This window comes from Macrobrachium rosenbergii, chromosome 20, assembly GCF_040412425.1.
Source record: "Macrobrachium rosenbergii isolate ZJJX-2024 chromosome 20, ASM4041242v1, whole genome shotgun sequence".
Classification (NCBI taxonomy): Eukaryota; Metazoa; Arthropoda; class Malacostraca; order Decapoda; family Palaemonidae; genus Macrobrachium; species Macrobrachium rosenbergii.
In genome coordinates, this window is record NC_089760.1 from 31,339,968 (window position 1) to 31,355,000 (window position 15,033).

General features: G+C 39.9%; 1 protein-coding gene across 1 annotated transcript in view; it reads left to right on the plus strand.

The window, feature by feature from the left end:
* The window catches only part of LOC136849206 (serine-rich adhesin for platelets), a 483,291-nt gene that overhangs the window by 107,372 nt on the left and 360,886 nt on the right, over positions 1 to 15,033 (plus strand). Inside the window, exon 2 of the mRNA XM_067122366.1 lies at positions 1,403 to 5,873. Coding sequence (XP_066978467.1) covers positions 4,367 to 5,873 — 1,507 coding nt within the window. The 5' untranslated portion in view covers positions 1,403 to 4,366. The remainder of the gene's footprint in view (positions 1 to 1,402; positions 5,874 to 15,033) is intronic.

The following is a 15,033-nucleotide window of genomic DNA, read 5'->3' on the forward strand; positions in this document are numbered from 1 at the left end:
ACGATAGCCAGTGATTTTGACCACCACATGGTTAAAATTATAATTCCTCTTTGGTATAAGTTATTCCCAAGGTATAGTGGATTTGGTATTAAACGATATTCGTGGCTTAATATTTGTGAATACAAAAGGTCACGGCTTGTGTGATAAAACGAATTATATATATACATATATATATATATATATATATATATATATATATATATATATATATATATATATTTATATGTATGTATTATATATACATATATATACAGTATATATATATATATATATGTATATGTATGTATTATATATAATGTATATACATGTATACATTATTATATACATATACATATACATGTATACATTATGTATATATATATATATATATATATATATATATGTATGTATATATATATGTATATAAATGTGTGTATCTTCTATACATTTCTGTGCATGCAGGCACTTTCTTGTTCACAATCATTATGTTTATATCTGAAGCAGATATAATTTTACTGTGAATAACTTAAGCGTACAGTTATTCAAGACGTGTGAATCAATATTATCTCGTAGGTGTTGGTGCGTGTTTATGCATCCGTGTTTGTGCGCTTCAGATGTGTCCTTGTGTGTATATATGGCATGTGGCTTCCTGTTTTTTGAGGCATGAGTTTTTTTTTTTCTTGCGCATTTGAACATGGTCGGTTTATACATCAAAATGTCCCTGGAAAATAAGCACAGGTGTATACATCGTACAGCTCCTTTAGTCTTACTTATTATTATTATTATTATTATTATTATTATTATTATTATTATTATTATTATTATATTAAATTATTTATAAAATTCTCACAATAGCATGAGTCACTAAAATGGTGGAGAAATCCACGGTGGTATACATGTAAATATATATTAGAAATATATATATATATATATATATATATATATATATATATATATCTTTACGTTATATGTATGTATATATATGCATATATCCAATGTATATTTACATTGACAAAACTGAGAATTTCTTCATTATTATTATTATTATTATTATTATTATTATTATTATTATTATTATTATTATTATTATATTCTTGAGGATCCCTTTAAATTTCCATAACAACTTGTATCAGCCTTCCCCAGAATCGAATACCTGTGCGTAGAATTAAAAGAACAGCTAAACTGGATTTCTGCAGTTAATAGCAAATAACAATATCTTAAACAGATATAAAAAGCAATACGCGGATAAATAGATTATAGTAAATAAATAAATCAATAATTAAATATCTAAAAAAAAACAAATAAATCAATAAATACTGATAACGGAACCTTATTATACGAATACAAATATATTAATGAATAGATAAAATAAAAAAAATTTGAAAATTCGAAGTTTAATCTCTCTCTTCTTTTTTATTTCCAGAGATGCAGATGGAAGAGGACGCATCGGAAATTGATGCGATGAGTCTCTGCAACGGCCCGAAATATTGCAAGATGCAATTGCACCCGCAGGAAATGAGAAGCTGTACTTAAACTGGGCGGGCTTCGATGCTGTGGAGATCTAAATTACTTTGAAAGCGTTCTGCTATAACTTCGAGATGGAATTCATGTTTTCCAATATTAATTAGTGATTTAGATATGATTTTTCAAGTCATGGATATTGAAAACGATTAAGTAAACTGTTCATAGAATTTATTTTGAAGCTCTTGAAGTTGAAAGTATTGATGGAAATCATTAAAAGACTGTTTGAATACTATTCCAAAACTCAGCTTTCTGACATTAGGTAATAGTGATTCTTAGACAGTTATTTTTTAATTTGAAAATGAATTTAATAACACTTGTTTTACAACATGAACTAAAAGACCATTTGAACTATAAAACCCTTCGTGAATTTTAAATTGATTGACTATTGGCATGATACGATTGGTTTGGAAATTCAGCAAACATTTATTTGACACTTGAAAGATAAGCAGTTTTGCAGGAAACTCCTTTAAATGAAATCCTTGAAAAATGAGAGATCGAACCTTTGACAGTTGTACCTACGATGTTGAGGGTGGAGGAGGGGGAGGAGGAGGGATGAGGGGAGGAGGAGGAGGAGGTGGAGGAGGCAGCGGAGTGGAAGCCACAGGTTTTTCAGGTGGCGGAGGAGGAGGGGGGGGGAGGAGGAGGAGGAGGAGGCAACAACAGCAGCAGCACCAGCGTCGAACTCCAGCAGCCTTCGGAAGAAGAGCAGCAGCTCAGTGTTCTCCCAGACTCGCGAGAGTGTGGGTGTGTGCCGTTGTGTTCGGCGATCTGCGCCCGTCCCAGGAATTGTTGCTCTTCTCTCGAGAGCCAAAAGAGGACAGGGTGTTTGCATAACGGTTTCCTCAGTCGAGGATGCGATGGTGAGGAAGACCGTGGGGATAGTGACGAAGTGCCTACCCTCAGAGATAGTGATCAAGCAGTGCAACGTGTGATAAAAGTAAGCGATGGGGAAATTCAGTTGCAAGTGATCGGGAGTGAATTGTCGTGTGTCAAAGAAGAAAAGCCGCAAAAGAGGAAAAAGAAATTCATTATTATACTAAAGGGTCTTCTTAATAAATCAAATAAAAGTGACAGGAAGAAACAGCAGAGTGAAAATTCCGCTGATAATCGTGAAAATTGCAGCAACAGAAGTGCGGATTCGAAAGCCGAGGGCGACAGGAAATCTAACTGCCTTGAGAAAAACAAGAGTGAATCAAATCTGACCAAAATCAAAGAGTGTTGTTTATCCAGGGATAACGCAAACAGTTACAAATCGGAAAACAACATATCGTTAGGGAAATGCAAAGACTGCGACAGCAACCGTAAGTGCCTCGCCTCGTCCAACAACAGCATTTCGAGCAATAATTACTATAGGAGCCAAATCAACGCCGCCTGCAACAGGAGGAAGTTTACCGGTACGACAGTCGGTACTCAGGAACAATTAACGTTACTCTATTACGCCGCTCTAACGGGCAGCGCCTACAAAGAAAACGGAGAAAAGGGACCCATATGTCAAGATGTAGTGGGAGGAGTCAGCAGGACCGAAAAAGAAACAAAAGAAGAACGAGTCCCACTCCCACAGCCCGCCGATTCTCAGCCCCCACGTGACGTCATTCCCGAGGACAATTTGAAAGAGGACAGTGAAGACACCGATGTTCGTTCTGTCTCTCAGGAAGAAGATTCGTCTTCTAGCTGTTTGTCTTCCGGATCGAGTGAAGAGTCTGTAGGGGGTCAGGAAGAAGAGGGACTTCAGAAGGATTTTGTAGAACCTGAGACTTCCCTGTGTTCAGAGTCACTCGAACTTGAGGATTCTGACAGAAGTGTGTCATGTTTACCTGAGTCAGAGACTCAGATCCGGTGTGATCCGACAAACAGTGATTACGTCTGTGACTTAGATCCAGAAGACAGTTGTGCTAAAGAATGTGACTCATTGCCAGATAGTGTTCAAGAAAGGACAAGAGGCTCTACGTGTATTGCTGGTGACAGTGGCAGTAGAAGTAAAGGGAATGATATTTGTGAAAATGCCTGTATAGATGAAAGTATTAATGCAAACGGCATATTTGTCTGTGATACTAAAGACAGAAGTGTTTCTGAGCCCATTCTCAATAGTTGTAGCGAAACATTTAGCTCTAGTTTTAATGTTACACGATTAGAAAGCAAAAGTGTCTGCTTAGAGAACAAGTGCAACCAAGGTGGGCGTGAAATTAGTGCGGATGAGATAGATCCATGGGCAAAAGGTGTAAGCTGTGATTTTTCTTCAGAATCTGATGAGAGTGACAGCAGCAGTGACAGCAGTGTTGATATTCCTCCAGTTGATGACTATATATATGACCTACAGTTTGACCCGTATTTTTACCAAGGAAGCCTCTCCCTCGAGGATGTACCGGATGATCAGCCCATAGATTACCCTTGTCCTTATGATGCAGAGGGAAGACTGATCAGAAATCAGGTTCCAGAGTACAATAGCCATTTTTCTTACATTGATAATCACAGTTACAATCCAATTTCTAATTTGGGAGATATTTATAGGACACAAAGTCAGCCAGAGGATATAAGTCGTAGGATATATGAAAATACCCCTTTAGATGGAAATGCCCCTCTTCACGTATTCTTAAGCCAGCCCATCCCAAACCAGGTCCCTTACAGCTTCCCCGCACGAAACTGCCAGCTTAAACCTCGGAAGAGAGGAGAATTCAGTTCTCTCTGCAGTTTTGGTGGTTCACAACTTTACACTATAACAGAAGAGGCTGAGTGGGACCCTCTAGAAGAAGATATATACTCCAGGAGGCAGTATTCCGATGGTGAATTCTACACGAGAAGAAATTACTCAGAATCTGATATTTACCTAGGTTATGATGACGGCTATTGCGGTGAACCGTATTATATGAATCCAGACTTATATTATGGTGACACAGATACTGAGAGTGATAGCGACAAAACTATTCATAGTGAATCAAGTCACTGTGACTCTACAGAAACACTTGACAGAGATGAGTACTCTGAGGATTTAGATGACCAAACTCTGCACGAATATATTGAAGGTGAAACACATAACAGCCAAAACAACTCTGATGATGAACACTCCACTAAAAGTAGTCCAACTGATGCAGCTTGTGCAGAACAGCTGAGTGACTGTAATAGTATAAGCTCTTGCCAGGAAGAGGTGATAGAGTCTGCTTCAGAGGCTGATACTAGCGTTATAGAGATATGCCATGAGGATTTTGCAATAAGTGACAAAGAGCAAGGGTTGTCATACCATGAAGGAGATGCTGAGGGTGCCTGTCATAGCGAATATCCTGATGAGTTCTTCCTTTTTTGCTCTGAAGCCGAGATCACTGATATGGAAGTGATGGATACAGTGGAGGTTCTTCCATATAATGGGAGCAAAGAGGATTTCAACTATTTCAAGGTGGAAGATAAGAGGTCAAATAACAGCAGCCCCATTGATCAAGATTTCTTAATGGACAGTTATAATTATAGTTCAAAGAGCAGCATTGCTAAAAACCGCTATTGGGACCACTGCAAGGACAGCCTTGAGAAGATGTCGTCGACTCCAATATATCAAAATATACCAATGAACAGCAGGTTATCTAAATCTAATCCAAATTTGGCAGCATTATCCGAAGATAGTGCGCCAGCAAAGCCAATCTATCAGAATGTTCCAGTGCCTTCTAAACGATATCATGTACCTTCAAGAGGACAATCATTCACAACTGATTTAATAGCTTCTAATAGTGATGATGACCTGGACTATGTTAGCCACAATAGGGGCCGGTATAATTCATCATTTACCTCAAACGGAAGAAGCAGGGCCAAGCAGGTTTCCCGTAGGTCAGACACCCACGAATCCAATTCAAAACCCTTAAGCAAAGATGACAATGATGTACAAATGACCCTACATAAGTGGTCCAGTAGTAACTGGAGAGATGGTGACCTGTCAACCATTGGCAGTACGAGCACACCATCCGGCATGAACCAAGGCTGGCAAGATCTGAGTGTGGCAGGTACAACCCCAGCCGAATTCAATGCCTATGCCTCCAACACAAGCCTAGACCACGATGCATTCTCGAAGACCTCCAAAATCTACAAGTGGAATGGGTCGTCCTCCGTCTCCGACTTGACCTCCCTGAGTCGGGAATTGTCCCCAACCTCCCTCGGCGTTGCCAAGACGTCAGCCTCCACCTCGGACTTAACGACCATAGGAGGGGGAGGGGGTAGAGGAGGAGGAGGCCACGAGTCATACAGTGACGATGAGAATTTCCAGGAGCTTCTGAGTGAGACGAGCTACGCCGCCTGGTCAGCTAAGGTCCACAATGACCTCGACGACCAGGACTTCGTTCTGCCGATGAACATGAAGAACGCTTCCAGCTTCTCCTTCACGTCTCATGGGAGTGAGTACTAACTGTTTTTGTTGTATTTTTTTCCTCTTTCCAATCACAGTACGAAGTGAATATTCATCCTACACGCTCGAGGCCTTATAAAGTATGAGTAGTAATTTCAAATTTATTCGATTCGTCGCCTGTAAGGTCATAATTAGACCCTTCCTTTTTCGTAGTAAATAAATTGCAGGGTTTTCAGTACGTGATATTAATAACAGGTTCGGGTAGCATTCCCTTGTATTTTGACTCGCAATAAATATGTAAACTGTAATTTTGATTACCAATTAAGATACTTTTTCCCTGCAACATGAATAACTTTTTTTTGCAACCTCGGACAGGGATGTTTTCATCGAAGGTTTTTTTAGTTTATTTATTTATTTACTTTATTGAAGAGTTATAGCAATCGAGCATTCGTGATAGTCTATTAGATGGGATTTTATTCATTTAGTCTTTTGAAATAAGTGAACAGTTCTAGAAAAGGTTTTAGGAATATTATATACAATGGTACTGGGTAATCTCTTGCAGACCTTGCAAAGGCTTCGCATTTGCAAGGTCCTCAGTTTAAAAATTATATATATATATATATATATATATATATATATATATATATATATATATATATATATATATATATACAATATATATAATGTGTATAATAATTTCATCTTTTAAATCAGAGAAAGAATCCTTGAATATATTTGGGGAAAATTATACTGTATTTGAATTATAAAAGATACGTCGTTTACTTTGCAGTTACTGAGATAATTGATAAATTAATGTGAATTATACAAGAGTTTTTTTAATCATATACCAATTTTTGCTCTTCATCAGATCAAATCATTTATCGATGGATGCTAAGAGAAAAAAAATAATTTTGTTCCTTTTTTTTCTATTTTATTTTTTACTCCCCAATTATTGTTTTTTCGTTCTCTCCAAGATCACAGAGGCAGTACGTATCAATAACGCATTAATTAACGGTGCTTCCCTTGTTATTTGAAGGTCATAGATCAGTTATTTGTTTTATGCAGAGGATAAAAAGGTGCAGTGTTCAAAAGGCAACGTTCTACAGTATTTTTTATTTTCCCTTAAGTGTTTGTCATGTTTGAAGTTGATATTGGTATAAATAGCAATAATAGGGAGAGGTCCTCTTTGTCATTATTGCATAATGTGGGTCTTGCTCTGCGTTATTAGTTTTAATAATGTTAGAAATAACGGCAGTAATAGTTACGGGTGTAATTTTGTTATATATTTAAATTTGTTATCTGTTTGGTATGATTATTGTTGTCGTTGCCAGAGATGTTACTTTTAGCTATTATTGTTTCTCTCTCTCTCTCTCTCTCTCTCTCTCTCTCTCTCTCTCTCTCTCTCTCTCTCTCTCTCTCTCTGTATGTATATATAATATATGTATACACATACTGTATTATATATATATATATATATATATATATATATATATATATATATATATATATATATATATATATAAACACTCACCTCATGATGCAACTAAATTGCTTACCTGCATTGCCGTGTTCTCGTCAATCGGACGTAATTAAAACATTTTTACCTCTTGCAAAGATAATGAACAGCTGCAAGACAGTTCCCTGTGGGAACCACGTATTTAGATCTCGTTAATGTGGTTTTGCGTTTTTATTATTATTATTATTATTATTATTATTATTATTATTATTATTTTCTTTTAAATGAAGAATAATGAAAAGAAAGGATTGAAAAGATGAAGTATCATTCAGCTTTTGATACAAGATAATATTGGTTCTTGACATTGTTTACGAGTCATGAATATCACTTCTATCACATTATCTTAAAGATAATGTGATACACATTATATACTATGCAAATCTAAATTTGCGTGCTTTAACAATAGCGACAATTATTACAAAGTATTGCATTAACAATTACACAAGAAAGATTTAGTGTATTTTTATAAATGTTATCGAATGATGGTAATTTTTTCCAATGTCTTATAAGCAACAAAGGTGTTTGTTAAAAAGAGAGAGAGAGAGAGAGAGAGAGAGAGAGAGAGAGAGAGAGAGAGAGAGAGAGAGAGAGATCAGTCGTGATTGCCAGAGACGAAAAGAAAGTGCGGTCTGATGGTATGCAGGTGTCGCCGGGTAAATTTTACGCCATCTCAAACCCTCGCGCCTTTTGCCAGAAGACGCGGGGCCGAGAGCACTCTTCCTCTTCCTGCTTCCTCGAGAAAGGAAAGCGGGCCTGTTTTCTCGATCAACCGCCGGCGAGCATAAGAATATATTATAGTTATTGTTAGAGTATAAGGATGTTATTAAGCATCAGAAGTAGTGTCGTAGTAGTAGTAGTAATAATAATAATAGTAGTTATGGGAATACTTAACTACCGGGACTTAGATATTGAGACTGTTATGTAATCGCATAGTTTTTAGGTTCACAGTAGTTGTAGCAGCTGACAGTAGTAAGGGTTACTTGAATGCATGAATACTTGTACCTCTGATTACCTCTCAGAGGAATCTATGGAATGCCAGATAAGAGTCCTCTGTACTTGGCTCTGTTCCTATCTTCCGTTTTCCTGTCATTTGTTTTCCTTTTTTTTTTCTTAGGGAAATTTTATTGGTCGAATAGAATAGTAATAATAATAATAATAATAATAATAATAATAGATATACATTCCTAGGATGTGGGATTCTCTGCCTTCTTATGCATTTCCTTTATCACCTTTCAAAAGACTGGTTACTTAAGAGGGAAGTTCATCAGTGGACTTCTTAAGGTGACTAATCTGAGCCAGTCCTTGTCTCTTTAGTTTATAGAGGCTGCTACTACTACTACTACTACTACTACTACTACTACTACTACTACTACTACTACTACTGCTGCTGCTGCTGCTGCTGCTAATAATAATAATAATAATAATAATAATAATAATAATAATAATAGTGCGTCGTAATAATGCATTATCCTAAACCTCGTCCGAACAACAAATCCTTTTTATCAGGATGACCTCAGTAGGCCTGTGTTAAAGGATGGAATAATTTTACAGCGACTCTCATGTCCATTGCTTTTGATGGAGGATGCCTGTGCGTTATGTAATTACGTAATGTAATTAGCAATAACAACAAAATTCCATGTGATTCCCATTAGTTCCATAGCTGACTAGACTACGCATCACGTAATTGTATGCTTTCAAAGACAGTTCCATTAACGGCATCAATTACTATTGATTTTAGCGAATTTCCAAAGTAAACATGGCGGCGCTTGACTTTGCGCCGAATAGCGAAATTAACTGCTAATGTAAAGGGATTATTTACGAAAACAGTTCTTAGTTGGACAAAGATTATGTGTACTCTCCCGTGTGCATGTCTGGTTGGTTGTTTGTCCTCGAAACTCACGAAAATGTTATTGATGTGTTTCATTTGATTCCATTCATACTCCTGAGTGTATTTGTTAGTGTCTGTTCGTCCAGTATATTTCGAAAGTTATTGAAAAGTTATCGATGGAGTTCTGTGAGAGGAAAAGGGCAGGATCGGAGAATTAGGCTATGATGTTATTCAGATAACTTCGAAGAACGTTATGTAGATGGCAGAGTTCCCGTCCTGTGAAAATTAACAATATTTAAATATTTGGCAATTGCATTGCACGTACAGTGAGTCAGGTAGGTTAAATTTCATTTTATTGCCTTGGTAAAGTTTCAGTGATAGGTAAAAGTGGAAATCGTCACACGCACGCTATTTATTTTACAATAAATAATGTGTAAATATGGATGTACATTGCGTTTTACATAGAATGGTCGTTTTCGCGCAAGTGTAAATATTTATTTTAATTTCAGTGATAAAATTCATGGTAAGAATAGGATATTTTTTATCACTCAGGAAATACATGTATATATAGATATATATATATATATATATAAATATATGTATATATAGATATATATATATATATATATATATATATATATAATATATATACATATACTTTTATACATTTTTTATATACATATGTATATAATATAATGTATATATAATATATATATATATATATTTTTATATATATATATATTTTATATATATATATATATATATATATATATATATATATATATATATATATATATATTATATATATATATATATATATTTGTCAGGAACCGAACTGAAAGTCTTATATAGAGTTGATATATATATATATATATATATATATATATATATATATATATATATATATATATATATATATATATATATATATATATATATATATATATATATATATATATATATATATATATATATCAGCTGAAAGACATTTTCCGTTCGGTTCCTGACTTATTTAAAAAAAATATAGAAATGAATGTGTATACTGGAGTACTTTACCAATGTACTTAAAACTCCTGAAAAAGTCAGCATTCATGAAAAAAGTATAAGAAAATAGGCCACGTTTGTCGAATTGGATCTCTCTCTCTCTCTCTCTCTCTCTCTCTCTCTCTCTCTCAGGAAGTCATGAAATATCTAATCTGATCGAGCACTTGAGAGAGAGAGAGAAAGAGGAAAAGAAAGAAAGAACTTTCCCACAGTACAAATTGTCTATCTCTGGCATGACTCCTCTTAGTGACTTGCCAGATTTTTACTACTTGTTTGCGCTGTTGTAGGATTGTTATACTGCTATTGTGCCAGCACGGGCTCTTGCTCTTCTCCGAAGAAGTTCGCGAGGTTGCTTTAGGTATTAAAATGAATCGTAAAAGCAGTTTCTTGCTGTTTGTTCTTCTTTTGTTTGTCGAACCCTGTTAGGACACGTGTTTGCTTGCTACTTGCATTCAGAAATTGTTTCTTTTTTATAAACTTTTGTTTGTCTGTTCGTGAGAGGGATTTTATTGTAATTAACATTAGAATACTTATGGTAATTTCAGGATTGCGCAGATATTGAGCAGGAATTGGAAATGTAATATCAAATTTAGACCAAAGGCTAAGCACTGGGACCTACCAGGTCATTCAGCGTTGAAAATAATGTTGAAAAAATTGTTAGGAGAGGGTGGAAGGCAGTTATCCTGCCAGCCTGGCAGGATAACTGCCTTCCTCTGAGGAAGCAACCTCTGGGTTGGACCCTTCCCTTCAAGGCTGCCCCTCAATAGATGGGTGAGCCTTGGGGGCTTTTGGGCCTCATCCTTGAGGTTCTTGGGCCCTTTCCAGGCCCTCTTCCCCAACCTGGTAGGATACCTGCCTTCCTCCAAGGAAGCAACCTCTGGGTTGGACCCTTCTCTTTAAGGACCTTGGGCCCTCTTTGGGCCTGCCCCCAAGGCTGCCCTCAAGAGACTCTGGTCGGACCCTTCCTTCAAGGGCCCCTCAAGAGACTGGCTAGCCTTGGGGGCTTTTGGGCCCCATCCTTGAGGTGCTTCAGCAATCTCCAGACCAGCTTCCCCAGCCTTGCAGGATACCTGCCTTCCTCCGAGGAAGCAGCCTCTGTGTCGGACCCTTCCTTGAAGTTCTTGGGCTCTCTCCAGACCCGCTTCCCCAGCCTGGCAGGATACCTGCCTTCCTCCGAGGAAGCAGCCTCTGGGTCAGACCCTTCGCTTCAAGGGTGCCCTCAAGAGACTGGCTAGCCTTGGGTGCTTTTGGGCCTCAACCTTGAAGTTCTTGGGCCCCCTCCAGGCCCGCTTCCCCAGCCAGGCAGGATACCTGCCTTCCTCTGAGGAAGCAGCCTCTGGGTCGGACCCTTCCCCCTCAAGGGTGCCCTCAAGAGACTGACTAGCCTTGGGCGCTTTTGGGCCTCTTCCTTGAAGTTCTTGGGCCCTCTCCAGGCCGCTTCCCCAGCCTGGCAGGATACCAGCCTTCTCCGAGAAAGCAGCCTCTGGGTCGGACCCTTCCCTTCAAGGGTGCCCTCAAGAGACTGCCTTCCCTCTCAAGAGACCTGGCAGGATAACTGCCTTCCTCCGAGCAGCCTCTGGGTCGGACCCTTTTCAAGGGTGCCCTCAAAAGACCTTGAAGTTCTTGGGCCCTCTCCAGGCCCGCTTCCCCAGCCTGGCAGGATATCTGCCTTCCTCCGAGGAAGCAGCCTCTGGGTCGGACCCTTCCCTTCAAGGGTGCCCTCAAGAGACTGGCTAGCCTTGGGGGCTTTTGGGCCTCTTCCTTGAAGTTCTTGGGCCCTCTCCAGGCCCGCTTCCCCAGCCTGGCAGGATACCTGCCTTCCTCCGAGAAAGCAGCCTCTGGGTCGGACCCTTCCCTTCAAGGGTGCCCTCAAGAGACTGGCTAGCCTTGGGGGCTTTTAGGCCTCTTCCTTGAAGTTCTCGGGCCCTCTCCAGGCCCGCTTCCCCAGCCTGGCAGGATAACTGCCTTCCTCCGAGGAAGCAGCCTCTGGGTCGGACCCTTCCCCTCAAGGGTGCCCTCAAAAGACTGGCTAGCCTTGGGTGCTTTTGGGCCTCAGCCTTGAAGTTCTTGGGCCCTCTCCAGGCCCGCTTCCCTAGCCTGGCAGGATACCTGCCTTCCTCCGAGGAAGCAACCTCTGGGTCGGACCCTTCCCTTCAAGGGTGCCCTCAAGAGACTGGCTAGCCTTGGGTGCTTTTGGGCCTCAACCTTGAAGTTCTTGGGCCCTCTCCAGCCCCGCTTCCCCAGCCTGGCAGGATACCTGCCTTCCTCCGAGGAAGCAGCCTCTGGGTCGGACCCTTCCCTTCAAGGGTGCCCTCAAGAGACTGGCTAGCCTTGGGCACTTTTGGGCCTCTTCCTTGAAGCTCTTGGGCCCTCTCCAGGCCTGCTTCCCCAGCCTGGCAGGATACCTGCCTTCCTCCGAGGAAGCAGTCTCTGGGTCGGACCCTTCCCCTCAAGGGTGCCCTCAAGAGACTGGCTAGCCTTGGGTGCTTTTAGGCCTCTTCCTTGAAGTTCTTGGACCCTCTCCAGGCCCGCTTCCCCAGCCTGGCAGGATACCTGCCTTCCTCCGAGGAAGCAGCCTCTGGGTCGGACCCTTCCCTTCAAGGGTACCCTCAAGACACTGGCTAGCCTTGGGTGCTTTTGGGCCTCAACCTTGAAGTTCTTGGGCCCTCTCCAGGCCCGCTTTCCCAGCCTGGCAGGATACCTGCCTTCCTCCGAGGAAGCAGCCTCTATGTCGGACCCTTCCCTTCAAGGGTGCCCTGAAGAGATTGGCGATCCTTGTGGGCTTTTGGGCCTCACCCTTGTCATTGGAGAAGGGCTTGCATAGGCAGCTTTTTTGGACTCCATCCTGAGGAGGGCCTTCTTCTTGTTTGGTCGTCCTCTTCTGAATTTCCTTTCCATTGTCTTGGTGCACTTCTCTTCAGGAAGCTCTGTCTTCGCCTCTTTATCTTCTTTTAAATGATCTGCATTGATATCCAAAGTCCCTTCTCCATACTCTTTGCCTTCTCTTACCCAGTTTTTCAAATATGACACTTGCTCTTCTGAAGACTTGATGACAATTTGAAGCATCTCAGAGATTGTTCCTGGAGACTTTGGATTCCGGCGCATGCGTTAATGGCATTTCTCTCGTCCTTCCGGGAGCCGGAGACTGAAGGATTCCAAAATGTCTTCAAGGAAAATCCTGGTTTTATACATATATATATATATATATATATATATATATATATATATATATATATATATATATATATATATATATATATATATATATATATATATATATATATATATATATATATATATATATATATATATATATATCCGACGACGATAACAATAAGTCAGTCATTGTATGAAAATATGAACTTAGTTCTACCTCGGTCCCAGCTTGCATTCAGCAACCTCCTTTGCAAAGGAGAGGGAGTGAAACGAAGAGTGAATATGGCCATTTCATGGCGAAACGTTCGCGACCATGAATACCATGCAGTTCTTCTCAAGCCATCGTTGAAAGAGCGTGGGAAGCTGGCCCTCATATCTTCCGATCTTGTTCCCTGTAGCCACGTCCTTGAGGAGACTTCGAAGTCCGAAGAGCTTTATATCAGTACATAAGCAAAACAACTGCACTTCTATATCACAAGAACTCACTAACAAAATCAAAAGGATAAGTCAAACTGTTGATCGGGCAGAGACATCTGTACTCGACAGCAGCCGAAAGCAAGTGAATGCATACTGACTGGAATTAATACAGATGGCTTCCTTTCTGATCCTCAGTTCCAGCCAAATCGGGAAAAAGGCCTTCCGGATTCGTCGAGTTCTCTGAGGTTCAGTGTGAAGACGAAGTGCGACCTAGAAGAAGTCTCGTTTACTTCGTTGCGACTGGTTGCTCGGTGTTTCAAAGCTCCTCTGAAGGCCTGAAACGCGTCTTCCGCTTCGAGACTTCCAAACGCGTGAGACTGACCAGTGGGTCCCTGGCGTGACCCAGCTTCAGGCCCACTTTTGATCCTTGATTTTTGGCGAGTTGAGCAGATCCATGACCTTGTTGTAGTAGATTTCAAAACTGCCAAGTTTGGCATTGATTTGCCAGCCTGTGCCTTGGTGTTTCTGAATGTCCGTCTTGTTCCTTCCTCCGTGACAGAAGGTGACTTCGATCTTATCTCCAGTCAAGAGCTTCATCTCGCTGGATTTTTTCCCGTCTTCTCATCATTTGGAAGAACTGGTCTCACTCGACAGATGACTCTGATGTTTCCATCGAGAGTCCGTTTCTTGATCAGCATTCTTCTACTCAAACGCTTTACTTGAGCTGCTGCATTTGAGATCTGAATCATTAGATTCTCGCTGTCGTCCTCGAATTTTCCTACATCAGCCAGTCTTTCCCGTGCACTTCTACTTGTGTTAAGTCTTTCCGCAGACCTACTGTTATGTCTGCTAGCTCATCGATAGATTTCGTCCTTATCATCTCTTTACTGGGGCGTTTTCTTTTGGGATTCTCCTACTCAAGTGATACTGATCTTTGCCTGAAGACGCAGCTAACTTCTATAGCAAAGCAAAATGAAATTTCAAAATACGTCACTGCAAAGATTGTAATAATAATAAAAAGACAAATTTCATTGTTTAATAGTTAATGTTTAATGAGACGAATTAAATACAGACTTAATGAGTTCATACGGAATAATTCTCTCTCTCTCTCTCTCTCTCTCTCTCTCTCTCTCTCTCTCTCTCTCTCTCTCTCTCTCTCTCTCTCTCTCTCTCTCTCTCTCTCTCTCTCTCAGGATTCCCAAAATGCAACAGTTTTTACTGGTAAAAGATCACACGCAGACACGCAGC